Here is a 21,332-nt window from a genome sequence, read left to right as displayed (position 1 = left end):
GAGAGTGAGTCAAAAATAAAAGCTAAAACTGCATATGTTTTTAAAGAGATTGAAGAGTTATTTATTGACCATCTTTTTTGTGTGTGTTTGGTAATTTTTCTCTACTGTGGAATTCTTTCAATTATGTCAGTAGCCTTCTCTAAACTTTCTGACTTTTCTATTAAGATATTCCACCCAAGTAACAAATGTAGTATGCAGAGCACTGATCTGGATACTGTGTGGAGTTACAAACAAGTAAATGCTGAACAGAGTGTTTGACTTAATGGAGATTTAATGACATGATGAGGCGAAGAGTTTTAGCAGAGAAAATCTAGGGCAGCTATGGAGCACTACTCCGGGTATGAGAGGAAATTTCACTGTTAGCTAGACTAGGGGGAGGAATCAGAGAGACCAGCTGTGCTCTGTGCATGGTGTGGTCTGAACTGTGAATGTTTTCTTGCCTAAAGTAAAAGACATATTTGTCTGTTAATAAATGATGCTTTTAGTGTTTGCAAAGAGAAGATACTTCAAAGTAGATACCGCTTTCCAACAAGAATGAAAACACGATGTATCATTAAGATGTAAATTTAGTTTGTGTTCTTTTCATAAGAGGGTCTTGTAAGTGTCCATTTGGTGAGGATACTTTAGTCTTAAAGGTATTATTTAAAGACAAAGGTGTGGAAACAAATTTTGAAAAAAGTGTTGGTATGCTTAGTAATATAAAGTTACCGCTAGCTTAAGCTAGGCATAACAAATAAAATGTGAAAGGGACTTAGAATAGAAAGTACTTGTAGTTACTTGGAGATAGGGTTGCTAGATTTAGCAAATAAAAATACTGGATACCTATTTAAATCAGAATTTTAAATAAACAGTGAATAATTGTTTAAATATGTCCCAAATATTGTCTGGGATGTACTTAATAAAAATATCTATCTGAAATTCAAATTTAACTTGGTATCATGTATTTCTTTTTTTTTTTTTTTTGAGACAGAGTGTCGCTTTGTTGCCCTGGCTAGAGTGAGTGCCCTGGCATCAGCCTAGCTCACAGCAACCTCAAACTCCTAGGCTTAAGTGATCCTACTGCCTCAGCCTCCCGAGTAGCTAGGACTACAGGCATGCGCCACCATGCCTGGCTAATTTTTTCTATATATATTTTTAGTTGGCCAGATCATCTCTATTTTTTAGTAGAGACGGGGTCTCACTCTTGCTTCGGCTGGTCTCGAACTCCTGACCTCAAGCAATCCACCTGCCTCGGCCTCCCAGAGTGCTAGGATTACAGGCGTGAGCCACCGCGCCCGGCCCAGTATCATGTATTTTTAAATGGCAATCCTGTTTGGGGTTGAACTTCAGTAATTTATAGAGAAAGAAGCAAACTAGTCCCACTAAGACTAGCTGTTTAATTTTGAGTGAATAACTTACTTCTGTAATGGTTTTGGATAGTCTTAAATTGTTTCTCTTTGAGTAGGGCCTAACCAGCCATCTGTAGACAGACTAGATACAATGTTATTACAGCTATGTTGACTTCACGTTGAACTTTGTAAAGTGAGGTCTCAATCAGGGTAACAGGAAGGAAAGGAGATCTCAGATCATTTCCAATAAGAGTAAAAACAGAATTAGTTAAAATGATATATAAATGGATTTCATGTCCACATAAATATGCTTGTAGTTAGTCACCGGAATGCTGTAATGTAGATGTGGTTAGAAGCAGTCAGATGCTGGAGATTTGGGATATGGCTTGAAGGTATTTGGTATCTTGATTAATGGTATTGATATTTACTGAGCTGCCTAAGGCAAAACCTGCAATCCCATTGTACTTCTCCCTTTCCCTCACATGCAATCATTAATAGTTCCCAGGTATTATACTATGGAGTCTGCTTCGAATGGAGTCTGCTTCGAATGTGTTTCTTCTCTTCTGTCATTGCCTCTGCTTAATTCATAATCTTACCTGTATCCTCCTGTCACCAATCTTCCTTAGTAAATCTTCCCACCACCAGAAATTCCATAGTTCTTTTTAAAATGTGGAACCTGATTATTTTATTCATTTGTTTAAATATTCTTGAAAAGGCCTCAGTCATTTTCACTGTAGGATAAAAATTATAGTCCTCAGGTCAAAGTGTAGTGATTCTCAAGGGGATGGGAAAGGAAGGGCCATGTCTCCCAAAAGGGCATGAACAGCATCATCTGGGAGTTTTTCCAGAATGATATACGTGGTAGTATGCCATGGTTGCCAGTGAGCGTGGTCTTATCACTTAGATATACTAGGGCAGAAAAAAGGTAAAGACTGGTATATCTTTACAGAATAGCCCCTTTGGCCCTTTTATGAGTTGATCTGCTGTCTGGATTTTACATTCTTCGTGATTTGTCTCTTTCCAGCTTCATCTTCTGCTTCAACCTTCTCCTATCCTGAATTAGCTATATTATACTATTTGTAATTCCTCAAGTGTCCCATACCATTCTGTTCATCCATTATATGACTCTTTGTAAGGTACTCTCTCTAAAGAAATGCCCTTGGCTTCCATTGTTTGTTTAATGAATTTATTACTTCCTTCCTTCTAGACTACTTAAATGATCCTTTATCCACCCCTTCTCCTGGAAGTCTTCTATGGTGTGTCAGTTAAGAAGGGTGGGTTATACTTTGGGACAACCCCTAAACCTCAGTGGCTTAAAACCACAAACCTTTCTTTTTCACTCACAGTGCACATCTATTATGTCTCAGCTGGGTGCTGTGTTCCGTGGTGTCATCCTTACTCTGGAACTCAAACTGACAGAGTACTTGTCATTGAATGCTGGCTCTTAAAAAGCTTTGATTGAAAATGGCACAAGTCACTTCTACCTGTATTTCATTGGCTAAATCAAGTCACATGTTCATACTTTAGAAGGTCAGGGAAATGCAGTTCTATTATGTGCCTGAGAGAGGGACCAGAAATAATTGGACAGCAATAATTACCATATATGATGTTTCCAACCTGGTTAATCTCTTCCTAATTCATATATTTTTTTTAATTTCAGAGTTTTACAGGAATATACACATTTTGGTTACATAATTTGCTTTTGTACAGTTTGAGTCAGTTATAAGTATGCCCTTCCCCCAGTTAGTGTGCACTGTACCCATTAGGTGTGAATTTATCTATCCCCCCTCCTCCTCCCACCTACTTGATTTCTCTTGAGTTTTACTTTCATATGTGCACATAAGTGTTGATCGATTAGTTCCAATTTAGTATTAAGTACATGTGGTGTTTGTTTTTCCATTTTTGTGATACTTCACTAAGAAGAATGATCTCTAGTTCCGTCCAGGTTGTTACAAAAGAAATGATTTTTTTATGGCTGAGTAGTACTCCACGGTATACATATACCACATTTTATTAATCCACTCACGTATTGATAGGCACTTGGGTCGTTTCCACAGCTTTGCAAATGTGAATTGTGCTGCTATAAACATTTGAGTGCAAGTGTCTTTTTTATAAAATGTCTTTTTTTTCCTTTGGGTAAATACCTAATAATGGGATTGCTGGATCAAATGGTAGGTCTATGTTTAGTTCTTTAAGGTATCTCCATACTACTTTCCATAGAGGTTGTACTCCTACTGCATATTTCTATGACATTTCATAAACCTCTAAATTTCACTCAGTTGAAATTATAATAGAAGCCTGTAGTAATGCAGAACTTGATGCCTTTGGTGATTGGCTCTAGACCTCTTAAATTCCTAGCCAGCTACTTGGGCAAACTCACCCTAGCTATTTCATTAACCTCACAATAATGAAATCCTTTGCTTTATAAGCTTCTATCAGTGGTTTTCAACCTTGGCTGTACTTTAGAATCACTTTAGGAGCTAAAAAATAAAAACAAGATTCCTGAGCCTCACCTTAGAGCAATTAAATCAGAATCTCTGAGGGCAGGCCCCAGCATCAGAAGTTTTTAAACTCTCCATGTTTAAACTCTCCATGTCTCTGGGCTATAAATAGGGTTAAGAACCACTGGCTTACATGTTCATTGCTTATTTGCTTTCTGAGAAGGCTCTTTGAAGATAGAGCCCTGCTTTTATTATATCCTCAGGGCTTATTCCCTTTTCTATTATTTTGGCACCAAATCTAAGTTCTAATCATATATTCATTTTTATATATATGTATGTATTGTCTGTCTTCTACACTACATTTTAAGGGCTAGCACCACATCTAATTGGTTTATTGTATACCTGGTGCATGTCATAGTGTCTGACACACAAGTTTCCCAAGTCTTTTTTTTCCCTTTTTTCCTGATAGCCTTGCTCACATTCACCCATGTTTTTTTATTCCTTTTCCTCTCTGTATGGTGCTCTGTTTTTCTTACATATTGTTCCTTTGTCTTTCTCTCTTTTGTTTGTTAGATGAGATAAATAACATTTGAAAAATAAAGCAAAATACAAATATAACATATTTGAAAAATATAAAGGAAGATACACATATATAGGCAAGGTTATTAGTATTCTGTGTTAACACCTCCAGGGCCCAGCTTTTATGGCTGCTTAGTGGCTCTAACAGCTGATCCCAGTAGCATCCACTTAACCTTCAGCTCCTTTGATCAGTGATCCAGCTAATCCCAGCCTTGAACTCTGTGCCTTCTCTTCCATTGGTGCCCATTGCTTGGATGTGAAATCATCAGCTTTTTTTATTATTTGTTAAAAGAGCATTTTGTTCTGAGAACTGTATGTTAAAGAGAAATAACGTGGCTTCAAGACTGAGTCAGATGTATTATTTGTACCAATTCTATAAACTAAAGAGACACTCTATATCACAATAGTGAAATTCTGTTATGTCCTAAGACTTAACATTTTGTATGAAAAAACACATCATCTTATCCTTCAAGTATTGTCTTATGACTGTGTTATTTATTTTAGGCATGTCAGAGAACAAACTGATTTATATTCTTAAGTGCTGAATATTTTTCATAAAGGCAAAAGTGTGGATAAGAAAAAGCACTTCTACTTTTAAAGATGCCCTTTAAAAAAAGTCACATCCTCAGAAAAGCACCCATTAAAATTGAAGCAGTATTAACTCATGTTTGACTAATTAGGAATCCATGCTTTAGTCAGTCCATTTTATTGTTTAAAAAGCTTCAAATGGTAATATGCAGGATGATTGCTGTTTCAGGTCTCTGTGCCTTTCAATGTGTCATTTTCTCTCCTTGGAATGTCATTCCCTGCCTTTCTTCTCTGTTTTTTACTTTCATGTTTTGCTTGGAAAAGACCTACAAGTCCTTCAATTCTTAGCGTAAGGGAAGATTTTATGAAATAGATTGCTATGACTTCTGTGCTCCCTTTACATGCCTCTATTTTTGTATTTATGTTGCAATCATGGTTTTTCTAATATTTCTTGCCTGCCTTCTACTTTGTAAACCTTTTAAGGGCAGGGACCTGCTTACTGTTATTTAGACAATACATGGCATATGAGCTCTCAAGTCTGTGGTTGTTGAGTGAATAAATAAAAATGTGCGTTCTTTGTGTTTTTGTAACATTCCATAGAAGATGGGCTAATTAATGAATTACGGATGCTTCCCAGAATAACCCATTTATTTATGGCGGATTTATTTTACATGTTTTATAACTTAAATACATAAATAATAATATCATAGTTGAACGGTATGAAAAAAAGGGCCATTGGTGACTATAAGAACTCTAAAGCCAGTTGCAGGGTCTGTTGTGGAACAATTCTGATACCTTAATGTTCTGTTGTAAGACATTGAGGTTCTGCTTGATTTTAGGCCCCTATTTCCAGTTATAAAAGATAGCATGCTTTTGCCACTCCTAAAGGTTGTAGTTATCTTCTGGTTTCTGAAATTTGAAACAATCCTCTGTGATGCTTCTTTGTAACAGTGATAGTCAAGCATTGTGCTTGCTCCTTTCTCATTGCTGTGGAGCAGAGTGATTGTCATTCAGAGTGGAGGATAGTCAGTGCCTATTCTGGTGAGACAGATTTCATAGATGTCTAAAGTGATTGGTGCTCATGACATATTTCACATACATATAGACACACATTTTTAAGTAGGTGAAAATTGTTTCAAAGTGAATATCAAGGGTGGTCTTAAAGAGAAAGAAATGTCACAGCTGGGCATCGTGCACTGGGCCACCAGCCCCTATGTTACTTTGATCGGGTCTTTTTATAACCAGGTAATGGTGTCATCTTCTCCCCTCACCCCTGCTATTACGTTGCCTTACCCGGCTCCCTGTTCCCCACTGAAGTTTTTATATTCTCAAAATATTGGCTCCAGGGCAGCCACTTAGGTTTGCTATATTGAAGGAGCTCAGTAGGCCTAGGGAAAAAAAGTTTTCAGAGAGGCAGGAACTAAGTTTGTCAAATAATTGGAGGACTTAAGAGGAGGTGGCTGAGGTAGGGAAAGAGATATGAAATATAGTACAATTCCCATTTTTTGACATCCCTGAAGCATTATATTTCCCATTATCTTGGTCTTTGCTAATCAAGTTAATAAATAAGCATATTGTTGGTTATAGTTACTCAAGAACCCAGCTATATTTCAACAGTGGCTGAAATTATATCTCTACTGTCATGTTGATAATTTTTTTATTGGTTAATCACAAGGTAAATAGTGTCAGGTATAAGTTTCCTAATGTTTAGTTCTTACTCTGATACTGTGAGTTTTTACTAAAGTCAGTACTTTCAAGATTATTCAGATGAAAGATGCAGTGTATGTATGTTAATTTTTATTTGTAATATTTAGAGTATTTATATAACTATTTTATTTTAAATTCCTATAATGCTTAAAATATATGGCAATATTAGTATTTATAAATGTGGCATTTGAAAAGCAATGCATCATTATTTTGACATTTTCATTCTTATTTTCTTTCCTTCTTTTTGTCTTTTTTTTTTCTTTTGAAGAATTAATGTGCCATCTGGAAACCTCTGAGATCATGCCATAAAAGGAATTTTGGCTTTTTGGGCAACCAGTCATAGGCTGTGCTGTGATTATGCACCTTATCAGAATAATGAAACATAATTAGAAAGGTGTATTAACTCATATATGTTTCAAAACATTTTTATATTGGGGATTCTTGTATGGACATTATGGGAATTTAAAAAATTACCACTATTCTATCCCAAGGTTAAGATGATTAATGGGACAGTTGTTGGATCCTCAAACAGAAATATAAATTGAACCCTTATATGTCTAAGTGGTTCCACGCTATTTCTAAACACTATATCCTGTATCTTTTCAATGTTAGACAAATACAATTAGTTTATATGTTTTTGAGAGGGGAGAGTTGCAGTATTACATTGCAGTTAACTTGCTCTGTTCTTCTGAATAATATAGTCATTGGAACTGTCAGCCAAAGGATCTTTTTTTGGGGGGGGGGCGTTTTTTTTTAACTCTAAAAAGTAACAAGTTTTTTAAATTAATTGAAAGAAAACAGCTGAAATCATGGCATTGAAAGGGTTAAGTCGACATGAAAGAATTCATTTCCACTTTAATGACCTAGCCTTGCTGGGTTAGGACGATAGGGAACATGCTTCTGACTTGTACTCCTATTGCCAATTAACACCTCCTATAACAGGTTGCCTCAGCTAGTCATTGAAGCTCAAGCAGTAGGAATAGTTTACATGCAGCTTGTTTTTCACACTAGTTGTTTAATACTCACAAAATTAAAGTATTAAAAGGTTGTTTCTTACCTTGCTGGGTAAGAGATAAACAATACAGTGGTAGTTATTTATATATGTTTGAATTCACTTATTTTGTGTTCAGGTTTTTTTTAAAGTAGTTTTTAATTGAGGAAACTGAAGGTAGTGGTTTTGTCAAATTTTTAAATTTTATGATAGAATTTGATGAGCATTATATTGGATACCATAAAATTAAGAATTCTTTTCTTTCAACTACTCAATAAATTATATGTTTAGGTTTTATTTTGTTTGTAAAAATATAATCACCTTCATTTGTTTATAAAACCTATTTTCTTTTTGTTAATAAAACGAGTATTTTAATAGACTTTTAAAAAGAATTCTAAATATGCACCTTTAAACAGCCATTGTAAAAATAAACTCTATGTAATATTTTAATATTAGAACAACTTTTTTTTAAGTTTGAAGTGTTTGGTGTCATTTCGTAAGATGACTTTCTATTTTTAGATATTTTTGGAGTGTTGCAGATCAGTGATACTATTTATTTTACATTTCTTTTAAGTGACACTTTGGTTCATGTTTAATCAGCAGGTATTTTAATAACATAATAAAATTGGCTAAATAATTGATACCAGTTCACACTAAGAGAAAGGTGGAGTAATAAAACTAATAGTGTTAACAAATTTGTTAAAAGCCCTGAGTAGGTAACACTTTGAGGCGTTAGTTTTTGTGCTGTTGTAATGGCAAATGCCTTCCTTTTTTTTTAAGCACTTAGTCAACGAAGGCTGCCCAAGTAAAAGTCACAGCTTTTTATGCTGGATCAGATTTTAATCTTCTAAATGGGGAAGAAAAAACAACCCATGTCTCATTTAATTTGACCACATTTAAAATTTGTGGACCTAGATGATAATTTCTGTTTTACTAAATGTGGCAGTTCAAAACTCATTGTACAGTAGATAAGTACAATAGAGAAGTTTTATGGGTTTATGGAGTCCATAACAGGTTTTATATCACTGGTTGGTTAGATTTTCATGAATGAATAATGGCTGGTCACACTGCTTATGCCTATGGCTCAACTCTTTATCCTACAGTTCTGTTAGATAGCTGACTTAGACTTTTAGTCTAAGTTTTAAAAGGCATGGATTCCCCCCTTTTAAAACAAACTTATTTTAAATAAAGAGTCAGACTTAAGTGATTTCTAAGTTGCTTATAGGAAATGATTATTGAAGATTTATATAGCAAAAGTAATTATTTTAATTTCTTGTTTTTATGAGGGACATATGCATTTTAGTTTCTTTTTTTTTTTAACAGAAATAGATAACTGTAAGTTATATCCCAATTCTCAAATGGTAGCATTCATTTAAGTTTTAACAGTAGATTATAAAGTTGTAGAACATTCAGATGTTTCTTAATTTTACTTATCTGTTGTCAGTGATGTATGTGTTTTTATTTTATAGTGGCATCGTGTGAAAAATAGACCAGTTTTCTTTAGTTTTCAATTTAGTTAGCTTAAGAACCACTTTAGTTTTTCTGGTGCCTTCTGTTATTCTAATAGTTGTTATTAAAGGACTTTGAAGCTTAATTGCATATTCAGTATCAAAAAGATGACTTTCTGTTCTTGTTTATTATGGTAGTAAAATAGTTGTTGTAAGGTCAACAGAGTTAACTTGAATAGTTTACATACCATATAAACTGGTAATATTAGAGCTATGTTGTTTATTAAGCACCAGAAAGAAGACGTTGGTTTCCATCACTATTTTTTAGAATAGTAACAGCCTAAGTCAATTTTAAAAATTCAGAAAGTATTTGGCAGCCAGGTTTTCATTTAATTTATATAATTGTGTAAGTTTTTAAACCTCAGTTTACCTAACATTTAGCTAATTTCTCAATAGATGAATATAATTTCTCAATAAATGAAAGATGATTTTTTTTTTTTTTTGGAGACAGTCTCACTCTGTTGCCTGGGCTAGAGTGCAGTGGCATCAGCCTAGCTCACAGCAACCTCAAACTCCTGGGCTTAAGCAATCTTCCTGCCTCAGCTTCCTGAGTAGCTGGGACTACAGACATGCGCCACCATGCCTGGCTAATTTTTTCTATATATTTTTAGTTGTTCAGCTAATTTCTTTCTATTTTTAGTAGAGATAAGATCTCACTCTTGCTCAGGCTGGTCTCAGCTCCTGAGCTCAAACCATCCTCCTGCCTCTGCCTCCCAGAATGCTAGGATTATTAGGCATGAGCCACAGCATCCGGCCAAGATGAGTGAAATGATTTATAGTCTGTAAATTTTTTCAGGTCTTCTTTAGTCATATGTCTGGGACATGTATAATTTGTCCTCATATGTAATCACATATGTCCATTTTAGTTGAATGTAAATAGTAAACATAGCCTAACATTAGTTAACTTAAGTCTAACTTGAGAAAACAGTTTGTATCAGTTTCTACTTGTAAAATCTTTTGTTTCTCATTAAAGTCATAGGATTGGAAATATGAGATTTAAGGGTAAGGGTAGTTAAAGGGACTTGGAAACTTTTTGTGGCAAGAAATAAAAAACCATCATCTGTGTCTGTTCTACTGAGTAGCAAGCACCTCCCAAGCCTAAGGTTCTGCCTCTGTGGCTATTACCACTTCATTATCCTGACCTCTCTTACTTTGTATATTTCCCCTCTTGGATTCTCTTGACTCATACTTTTTTTTCCTTAAGTTTTTAAATATTGAAAATAGAGCTATACCTCGATATCTTTATTTGCCTAGAGCATAACCATCTAGCACTTGAAATATCTTGAAAATTCTTCATATTTGAGACCTCTGCTTCTGTAATGAATTAGTGTCCTGTTTTTGTTTTTTACATTAACTCCGTTCTTTAAAATACATTAAAGTTATACTCAAATTTTAATTTTATATGCTTACACATATATAGTCAATAGGAAATGGCTCCAGGTGGCAGAAGATTCTAAAATTATAAACAATGGAAATGAAATAAGCTCCCAGAATGAAAGTAGATCTGGGCATGTGAAAATGGGATGGTATGCTGTAGTAGAAAAAGCATATTACTAGAAGTCAGAAATTGCATTTTAGTCCTGATGATAATACTGTTTAGCTTTCTGATCTACGGCAGTGTATATTTTGAGTACCTCACAAGCTTCTTGAAGGCTTTGTTTAACCACACCGCTGACGTGCTAGGCACATGGTCAAAACTTAAGTATTATTTGTGGCCTGGGATTGATCTCTGCCACACATTTGATAAAAATGATATATTGTTCCAGAGCCTGAAAAAGAAACTCCAGATTTTCTCTGATGGGACTGTGTGGCTCATGTAATGATTTGGAAAACTTTAGGTTAAACAAAGATAAACAGATTTTTTCCACCCTAGGATTTTTCTTAAAGCCTTTTATATTCTAACATATAACATACATTTTTGGTGGTAAAGTGGATACACAGTATGTTCCAAATTTAGTTGCCTAGAAGTGAACTCTTTAGATGATATTTTCTTACAACTCATTTCTCAAAAATAAATATTTTAAAAATCTCTGCCACACTGCAGAATAACAAAGAATTGATAAAACTTGGTGGTACATGGAATATAAGGAGTGAAGGAGAAAGTTAATAAAATTTTGCCTAGATTTCTAGCTTGAGACTCAAGATATTAATTAGAATGATAAGTTGGACAGGTTAATTTGTAGAGAAAAATGATGAGTTTCATTTTTGAAGACATTGAATTTAGGCTGTCTCCCTTGGGAGACAATATGATGACTGATAGTAAATGAGGAGAGAACCTAAAAATATTGTCTGATTTAATCAGTCATTGATTGTTTGAACCCTTTTTATAACATTTTAACCAACTGGAATAGTTATGTTAGATTAACTCCAATTACAGGGAACTATTAACTTTAACTCTTCTTTAGATGGCTTCGACAAATACAAGGCTTTTCGTATATTGAACCCAAATTCACTGTCCCATAGCTTCTTCCCATTAGCTCATCGTTCTCTACACTATATAGCCCATATCAGTAGTTCTCAAACATTAGTGAGCATCAGAATCACCTGGAAGACTTTTTAAAACTAAGATTTCTGGGTTCTGCTCTCAGAATTTCTGATTCAGTTAAGAGTAAGTATTGCTAACAAGTTCCCGGGTAGTGCTGACTGGACTGGTTCAGGGACTGTACTTTGAGAACTGTTAGTCTAAACTTTGTTTATCAGGCAACTTTTTAGGTATTTAAAAAAAGATGTACCTTGAGTCTTGTCTTTTCCAAACTTCATCAAGTTCTTTTGAACATTTCCTATATATCATGACTTTAAGTCATGTTCCTGTCCTGGGTACCTCAGATATTGAGAATGAGGAACTCTCTGAAGTAGAATCCCTTACTAGAGTCAAGAATTGGCCCAAAAAAGGCTGTATCCTTGAGTGCTCTAGAATACTTTGCTCTGGTAAACATACGCCTACCTGGTTGTTGTATACGTTCATTCCTAATTTACCTCTTGTTATCATAGCTTCCAGAAAGGGAGAGAAATCTGCCTTCATGTGAATGTACTTGCCAGCCATGCTCTTTTTTCTTTCTTATTTTTTTTTTTTTATTATTTATTTATGTATTTTTGAGACAGAGTCTCGCTCTGTTGCCTGGGCTAGAGTGCCGTGGCATCAGCCTAGCTCACAGCAACCTCAAACTCCTGGGCTCAAGCAATCCTACTACCTCAGCTTCCAGAGTAGCTGAGACTACAGGCATGCACCACCATGCCTGGGTAATTTTTTCTATATATATTTTTAGTTGTCCAGATAATTTCTTTTTAGTTTTTTAGTAGAAATAGGATCTCACTCTTGCTCAGGCTGGTCTCAACTCCTGAGGTCAAATGATCCGCCTGCCTTGGCCTCCCAAAGTGCTAGGATTGCAGGTGTGAGCCACCATGCCCAGCCATGATCTTTTTTCTTAGTTTTCTTTTTTTCCCTCCTCAGCTTTATTGAGGTATAATTGACAAAACTGTTTGATGTACAATGTGATGATTTGATATATATATATTTTGTGAAATCATGACAACCAAGTTAGTGTACACATGTCACCTTACCATGCTGTATATTAGAGCCCCCAAACTTATCCATCTTATAACCAAAAGTTTATACCCTTTGACCCACATCTCGCCTTTCCCCACCCCCCTGCCTCTGGTAAGTACCTTAACCTGCTACTATACTGAATATTTTAACTTACAATCCTGAAGGAACCCTCCCCTAACTTAAAAAGAAAGAGGCAATGTTCTGTTTCACATTTCACTTTCTTGTACTTTCTTTTCCTTCCCCACCCCCCTTTTTTTGAGATAGAGTCTTGCTTTGTTGCCCAAGCTGGAGTGCAATGACGCAATCATAGCTCATTACAACCTCTGACTCCGAGGCTCAAGCAATCCTCCTGCCTTAGCCTGCTCAGTAGCTGGGACTACAGGCACTTGCCACCACACCCAGCTAATTTTTAAAATTTTTTGTAGAGACAGGGGTCTCACTATGTTGCCTAGGCTGGTCTTGAACTCTTGGCATCAAGTGATCCTTCTGCCTCAGCCTCCCAAAGTGCTGGTAGTGAGCCACTGTGCTGTCCTACTTACTGTTTCTGTGAGTTGAACTGTTTTAGATTCCACCTATAAGTAAAGTATGTGTCTTTCTCTGTCTTATTTCACTTAGCATAGTGCCCTTGAGGTTCATCTATGTTGTCACAAATGGCAGGATTTCCTTTTTATGGCTGAATAATATTGCATTGCACATATGTACATAAATATATATATACACTTTATTTAAAGAATGGAATTTTTTTATCCATTCATCTATCAGCAGACACTTAGGTTATATCCATATCTTGGCTATTGGGAATGCTGCAGTGAGCATGGGAGTGCAAATATCTTTGCATGGCGCTGATTTCTCCTTTGGGTGTATACCCAGAAGAGGAATTGCTGGATCATATGGTAGTTCTATTTTTTAATTTTTTGAGGAACTTCCATACTATTTTCCATAATGGCTGTACCAGTTTACATTCCCACCAACAGTGTACAAGGGTTTCCTTTTCCTCTACAATATCACCTCATTCTTTTTAAGTTAGGGGAGGGTTCCTTCAAGATTTAAGTTAAAATATTCAGTGTAGTAGCAGGTTAGGGTACTTACTTTTAACTTAAGGTTATGTTGCTGGTTAAGATGGCTGGAGCCATATAGATCCCAAAGAAAGGGGGTTTCAACAATGTTTTTAAATTATAGGTTAAGTTATCTACATTGTTAAAAGAATTGTCTTTGAGTGTTCTGGTTCCTGCAAACATCTCTGCTTATTTACTTAAATAATTTCTAGGAGGGAAAGAATAGGTCAAAAAGTTTGTGTAGTTGTAAGGCTCTTGATATATATATGTTGCTGAGTTGCTTTTCTGATAGATTGATTATATTAATACCACTTTATATTCCCACCAGTGGTGCTGGTAGTGTTGTTTTTTTCTCCTTATACCTTCTCTAAAATTGGGCATTGTAAAGCTTATTTGGTAGGAAAAAAACCCCACAATGTCTTAATGTGTTAATTGGCATTTCTTTAATTAAAGAAGGTTAACTAGGGAGGTTGAGCATTTTTCATATTTATTTCATCATGTATTTCTTATGTAATTAGTCTCTCTATATTCTTTGCCCATGTTTCCATTGTAGTTTTAGTATTTTAAAATTTACAGTGTATTGACTTTTTGTCCTAAATGGGAAACCTATTTTTTCAGGGTGTTTTGTTCTGCTTTTTAACTTTTTCAGTATTCATAAATTTTAGATTGTAGTTAGTTTTGTGTTCCTTTATTTGTTCAGTTGAGTTTGTACCTAAAATGTGTTTCTTTACCCAGATCATATAGACATTCACCAATTATTTTTAGCATAGTTTTTGTTATGCATTGCTTTTTGAAAAAATATAACTCTTTAATCCATCTGGGTGGTGCTATAACATGATATGGAGAAGCAAATTTAGTTTTAAATGCTTGCAGTATTAAAAAAGAAAAAATGAGAAATTAAAATAGAATATGTTCAATTCTGTGGTGATAACTTTGAAATCTAAATGAAACTTTCTGCAACAATATAATCCATCTAGTCTCAAGATATAGATAACCTGAATTTATTAATACCACTCAAAGTTATAAAAATTAGCTCCACAAACAGCCTCGGAGCCAAATGTTTTAATAATGAACTCTTCCAAATTTTAAAGATATGGATAATTTTTTATTCACACACATATTATTAGAACATAGAAAATGGAAAAATGTGTAATTGGAAAACTTGTAAAATTTTCCAGTGTATTTTATAAATCTAGCATAGTGATATCAAAACCTGACAAATTTAACAGAAAAAAGAAAATGCAAGACCAGTCTCACTCATGAGAAACAAAAACCATGAGTAAAAATGTAGTAAATAAAACATAAAAAATTAATGCAGAAGTACAAAGGTGATTTAACACTGGGAAATACTAATGTAATACATCACTGAAGAAAAGCAAGATGAGTGAACCATAGTGACCATTGTGGCTTCTTTTACATAAGAAATGTAGATCTCTTTGACAAACCTTGCTCAATCTTTTTTGTTTTAATTGTTACTTTTAAGCAGCATATACATGAATTTCTACTTTAAACCCATCATAAGAGGCTTTTATCTTTTAACAAAGGACTTTAATCCGTTTATACATTTTTATAATCAATATATTTGATCTTGTGTAGTTTGATATTCTTGTTTTTCTTCTTTCTTGAAAGGTTTTCTACTGTTGTTTTATTGTCAATGTTGTGTTTGATTTTTCTTCTCCATTAACTTGGTAAGGTGTACATTGTGTTTTAATATTTATCGTGGTTACTTTAAACTTGAGTTCACAAAACTATTTAATCTACATTCCCAGAACAGTCAAAGTCAGTGCTTAGTTACTTGGATAATAATTGTGAATTTGGACCCTGGTTATTTATGTTATTTAGCTCTGTCTCTGTTTTTAATTGTGTTCAGTGATCTTAACAGATTTTTAAAAATATATTGGCTTTTCCATTGCTTAGCTTCTAATTTTTGGGGGGGTGGGTGGGTGAGATGCTCAACTGGGTCATTTATTCAAGAAGTTCTTTCAAGGAGATTTATAAAAATATTTTCTGAGCCCTTGCATATTTATTCACGTCTGTGGACCTTTAGACATTTTAAAAAATTGAGTATAAAATTAAATTTTGACTCAGTTTCTCTCTGAAAACTCTGAAACTTTCTTCATTGTTTTTTGCCATTTAGTGTGCAAAGAAATCCCAAGTCAACCTGTGTTGCATTTTATTCTCTCCAGGCTATTTGATTTTTCTACTTGTATGGTTTTAGATGTTTTGCTTTATCCATGTAATTAAGATTTAGCTAAGATTTTTTAAGATATAGTACATTATTCATTGATATTCAGTGATTATTGCCTGACATATGATGATCCAAAAGTTGAGCTTTTCGTTAAATTCAAGAAAATTTTCTTCAGCTTTGTCTTTACTTACTGATTCTTTCCATTTCTTATTTTATCCTTAGGAACAACTGTATTTTTTAGCTAGAGTTCCTTTCTTTGTCCTCTAGTTTCATTATATTTCTGAAAGTTTTCATTTCTAACTTTTTATTTTCCATTCTGGGATGTCTTCTAAAGTTTGTATTCTGTATCACTGAATTAAATTTGTCATAATGTTTTTACCCGTGTTTCTCTCAGTATGATTTTAATTCTAAATTATTTTTCATCTTTTCATCTTGTTCTGTCCTCTGACTTTCTATTTCAAATATAAGAAACCTTATAGTCTACTGATGTCAAGTAGTTTTCTAAAATTTTATTCATGATTCCTATTTTTATATGGCAGTCTTCTCTTTGAATCATCAAAGTGCTGTTCCCCAGGAGTGTTTGCCAAAAGATAATGGATGTAGATTGTCCACAGCCCCACATTTTTCTTTTCTTGGAGGGTTAATGGGTCATCTCTGATCTGTAGCTGTACATATTCTTGTATACCTCTCTGACCTCAGTTTCCAGTGGCTTTAGTGGTGTGTTTATCTATTGCGTAGTTGTGTGCTATTCTGAACGGGTGAGTATGTAGAAAAACAACAGCTTCAGATATTCACTGTTAGTTGAGGTCCTTAACATCTTGTCCCATAATCAGTGTATTAGGTGGGGTGTCTCCCCTTTTCCCTCCTTCCCTCTCTGGATACAGTTCACCACTACCAACTCTTCTTTACTTCTTGCCAAGTTTTCACCTGGGAAATTTAGTCTCTAACTAGATCAAGAAATAGTAGTAATGGGGGTAAAAAGAACAGCAGGATATATCACTGGCTACAGCCTCAAAAACAGCACTCAAACAATAAGGAAACAGCTGCATGATTTTCTCCTAATACCTGGCTTTCTGCTAATATGTTTCTGAACCAGAAGAAAATAGATTGTGAGAGAGAAGCTAAGATCTCTTTACCTACTTGCATGTGGCACGCTGTCTCTCTCTCTCTCTCTCTCTCTCACATGGAGTAACTGGTTGGTATTTTTCTTTTCTGTTGTAGTACCTTAATTTATTCATTCATTCTTTCAGCCAATACTTAAGTTCTTATTATGTGCCAGGCACTTTGCTAGGTACTGGTTATATATAATGTTGAATAAAACAGAGTGTTTCTTCCTTCATTGATGGCAGAAATAGTTTCTGGATTCTATCCGTAACACATTTTGGTGATGGTGTGATGTTTTATTTCCCTCTTTTTTCTAAATAAATATTTTCTGGCAAGTTGAGAAAGGCTGTGTTAATAACTACAGTCAAGATACCAGTTTAACTTCTTTCTCCATATGAAATTTTTAAAATTATTCTAGATCCAGGAATAATTTTATGAATACAGTTTTCATTATTGTAACCTTTTTTTAAAGTTTATTTTTAATTGACAGTTAATTGTATGTATTTGTGAGGTACAGTGTGGTGTTTTGATAAATGTATAGGAATGATCAGATCAGGCTAATATAACTGTAATCTCAAGAATTTATCATTTTTTTATTGCGAGAACATCTAAAGTTTCTTTTAGCTATTTTGAAATATACAATACAGGCAGTCTCTGGGTTATGGATGACCCAGCTTACGGTGTTGCATACTTGTGAACGGGCTCCCAAGACTCTCCATAAGGATAATTTATAATCAACACATTAACTACTACATAAACTCACGCTAGTTTTGAGCCTGGGGCCTCGTGAAGCATGTGTAACTCGTGTCTCCGCACCTTGGGAGCCGTGAGAACTATTTTTCAAGTTGCATATAACTCACACACACAAAACAATAAAAAATAACAAATTTTTCATAAAATTAGAAAGGATCATTTTGTTTTTGAAGTTTTTATTCTATTTTTGTAATAAAACACTGTGGCCCCAAGGAAAAAAAAATTGTTTTCTAGTGTGGCAGTCGATGTGTTAAATTACTAATTCAGGAACTAGTTTCTTCCACGCATGTAGACATACCTGCGTGGTGTGAGCAGTAGGAGCTAGTCTCATTGTTTATACAGTCCCTTATGCACAGCATCACTTTTGTCTTAACATTTTTATTTGATTTTGTGAGTCTGTATTTACCCTTATGACCATGCCTCCAAAGTGAAAGTCCGCTGCTAGTTTGGGTGAGCCTGCAGCTGAGAGAAAGGTTATGACAATGGAAATGAAAGTAGAAGTATGCGTTCAGAGAGAGGCCAGACGCCATAATTCATTGGGAGAGCATTAGGCTTCAGTGGCTTCACTGTGGGAACAATTATAAAGTGAGAATCATGGAACATGTGAAAGTCAGTGCTCCAAAGAAAGCATTAGTTATTACTAAGCCAGCGTAGTAGATTAATTCTTGATATAGAAAGGTTATTGTTGATTTGGTTAGAAGATCAAATATGCATGACATTCATTTTAGCCTAGCATTGATACGACATTAGGTGAGTGTTAACCTTTAATATTCTTCTTTGAAATTTCTCCTGTCTAAACTTTTTGTATGAGTTTGGTTTTATGTGTTGTTTGTTTAAATTAAAAGAAAGAGCACAATAGATTCTGTAACTTATTACAGTACAAGAGAATTATTATTATTACAGTATTACATATACTACTATTTTCACATATGAGCCATTATAGTATTGTTGTTGTTGTTATTACCACCATAGATGCACTGTTCATCAGGGATCTGAGTTACATAGAAATCTGACCTAAAGATGTTCTCAGGAACATATCCATAACCTAGAGACTGCCTATAGATTATTATTAACTATAGTTACTATGATGTGCAATAGATCACTAGAACCTATTCGTGTTGTTTAACTTGAAACCTTGAAGTATTACTCCCTCAAAACCGCTCGCAACTTACTATTGTCCTCACCTTTTTCTTTATCTTTCTTAACTTAGTTGAATGAACAAAGTTTTCACTAAAATTAGGTTTTATCTGAAGACTTCAGCAGATGCTTTGGTCTAATAGTACTTTAGCTAGCTTTAGCAGAGTTTTCATTTGGCAGTTTTCATTCTGAAATATTCTTACCTATTTGAAAGATAAGCAATAAAGCTATGTTAGGTGATAATAGATGAAGAATTTGGTGTTTTTTCAGCTTTATTGCCTGGCATTTATAATTAAAAACAAAATTTGAGGGACTTGATTTTTCTCACTACTTTGCGTAAAAGTAAATAAAAACAGGAAATTTTTCTGTGTGATTTTATTTAAAGAAAACTTATTCTAGAACGTTTTATACTTAATGCTTCCAGTAAATATTATGAGTTTTTAAGCAAAACAAAACCACAGCATTTAGCATATAAATAGGACAAAGTACATATAAGTGTGGGATGTAGTGAGTAAAGCAGTTGTTTAATTTCAGTAAGTAAGAGCATAAAATGGAAAGAGAATTTCGGTTTACCACCTGAAAAGAAAACTTTAAGCAAAACAGGGCCTGGTAATTATAAGTCACATCTCATTGTAATTTCCCAGACTGCCCAGTATTGAAAAATAAGAAATTTTCTGTGTGTACTAATTGGGGCAGAATCACATTTATAAGATTGTAGGCATCCTGAGGGTAAGAGCTTTATGTAAGTTGCTTTGTTCAGGTAAATGTTACAGTCAAAAGATGTTTGTTTCTTTTCACGAAGAAGATAGAATTCTTAAGGAGAAACATAGTATCTTTCTTCTATAATAAGACTAATAGTAATATTTGTTTTAAAAGTAGTGGTCAGGATTTTGGAAGTATTTTCATGTTAGCTACACCTGTCTCCACCAGTTTGTTCACACCTGGGGCAATTGTGTTAAATTTGTTGTTGTGTAGAGGGAAGAAACAACTTCATTAGGTGAAGTGCAGACTATGTTGTTCACAGCTCTTTCATCTAGGGATTAGAAGTCGTCTTCCCTCTTCTCCCTATGAATCTGCAAAGCGATCCCATAGCCCTAATCTACATGCTATCTTTAGCGGAAAATCAAGCTCAGAGAATTTGCTGTTTGTGTTGATCGTTCAGTTAATTGTGCTAATCCAGCAGCATTTTACATACAAATTGTGGTAATGTGGGGCTAATTGGTACATTAGAGTTATTTTGTGGCTCAGGTAAATTAGCATTGCTGAAAGACTTAAGCTTTATGTCCATTAGAAACTAACATGAGTGCTAAGTTTTATCTGTTTTCTATAGATTAGAAATTTGCAAATGTCTTTTGATTGTGTTATAACCAAATAAAAGGGTACTGGACATGTTTTTCCAAAACTCTCTTGAAACAATCAAGTTTATATGACATGTAACTTGAATTTTAAACTCATAAACTGTTTGTATTTATAATAATTTTACTTGTTTCTAGGGGCCACCTACAGATGCTCCTGCAGTAGACACAGCAGAACAAGTCTATATCTCTTCCCTGGCACTGTTAAAAGTAAGTAATGAATGTAGTTACTTGCTTAAAGAGCTCTGTGGCTTTCACTGCATCTTTTGCTCAGAATATTTGTCACCTTTATCCTTTCAAACATAAGCTATTGTTTTACGTGCATTTCTAAAATAGAGTGTTTTATTTCCTCTGAAACAAAATTAGTTGGGTTTTTTTTTTTTAAGAGGGACCAGAGAGCTCAAAGATACATTCTTCTCGCCCACATATCTTCCTCTTTACAGATGTTAAAACATGGCCGTGCTGGAGTTCCAATGGAAGTTATGGGTCTGATGCTTGGAGAATTTGTTGATGATTACACGGTCAGAGTAATTGATGTGTTTGCTATGCCACAGTCAGGAACAGTGAGTACTTTATGCTTGCTTACTGCAAGTAACTGTGCTTCTTTTTGTTTTTCTTTTCCTATGCAAAATAACTTTAATAATATTATGTTTTCTCTTTCCAATAGGAAAAATTAATCATAAGATTAATGATAGAAATTTTTAGATTGTATTGAATTAAATCATTAATCTTTTAAATGCATCATGAATTCTTAAATGTCTACAAACCTAATGATGCCAATGCTAAATCCTTTTACTCATTCCTTCAGCTTTAACTAGCATAACATACTAGATTTAAAAGTTATTTACCCAATAATACCAGGGTATTAGTTTGATTAGTTTGAACACTTGGTTCAAATGATTTCAGAGATTATTTTATTTAGATTTTTAATTTACATACACTAAGTTCTTATGTTTGGTTTTCATTGTTTAGAAATATGCCCTTTTAGAAAAATGTTCCTGTATATGATGAATGACTTTGAAGCTTTTCCTATTAAAATTGTTAAGTTGTAAAAAAAGTGAAAAACTGTAGTGAACCTTAGTTCTTTTTGCCCAGACATGGTAATTTGTTT

The 21,332-nt window shown here is 34.3% G+C and overlaps 1 protein-coding gene across 1 annotated transcript in view; it reads left to right on the top strand.

The window, feature by feature from the left end:
* The window catches only part of PSMD14 (proteasome 26S subunit, non-ATPase 14), a 101,645-nt gene that overhangs the window by 36,837 nt on the left and 43,476 nt on the right, over nucleotides 1-21,332 (top strand). Inside the window, exons 4-5 of the mRNA XM_045559946.1 lie at nucleotides 20,360-20,431; nucleotides 20,665-20,784. Of these exons, the coding sequence (XP_045415902.1) occupies nucleotides 20,360-20,431; nucleotides 20,665-20,784 (192 nt within the window). The remainder of the gene's footprint in view (nucleotides 1-20,359; nucleotides 20,432-20,664; nucleotides 20,785-21,332) is intronic.

The sequence above is a fragment of the Lemur catta genome, chromosome 8 (genome assembly GCF_020740605.2).
Source record: "Lemur catta isolate mLemCat1 chromosome 8, mLemCat1.pri, whole genome shotgun sequence".
Taxonomy (NCBI): Eukaryota; Metazoa; Chordata; class Mammalia; order Primates; family Lemuridae; genus Lemur; species Lemur catta.
Note: the sequence above shows the minus strand (reverse complement) of the source record. Positions and strands in the feature narration are given on the sequence as shown.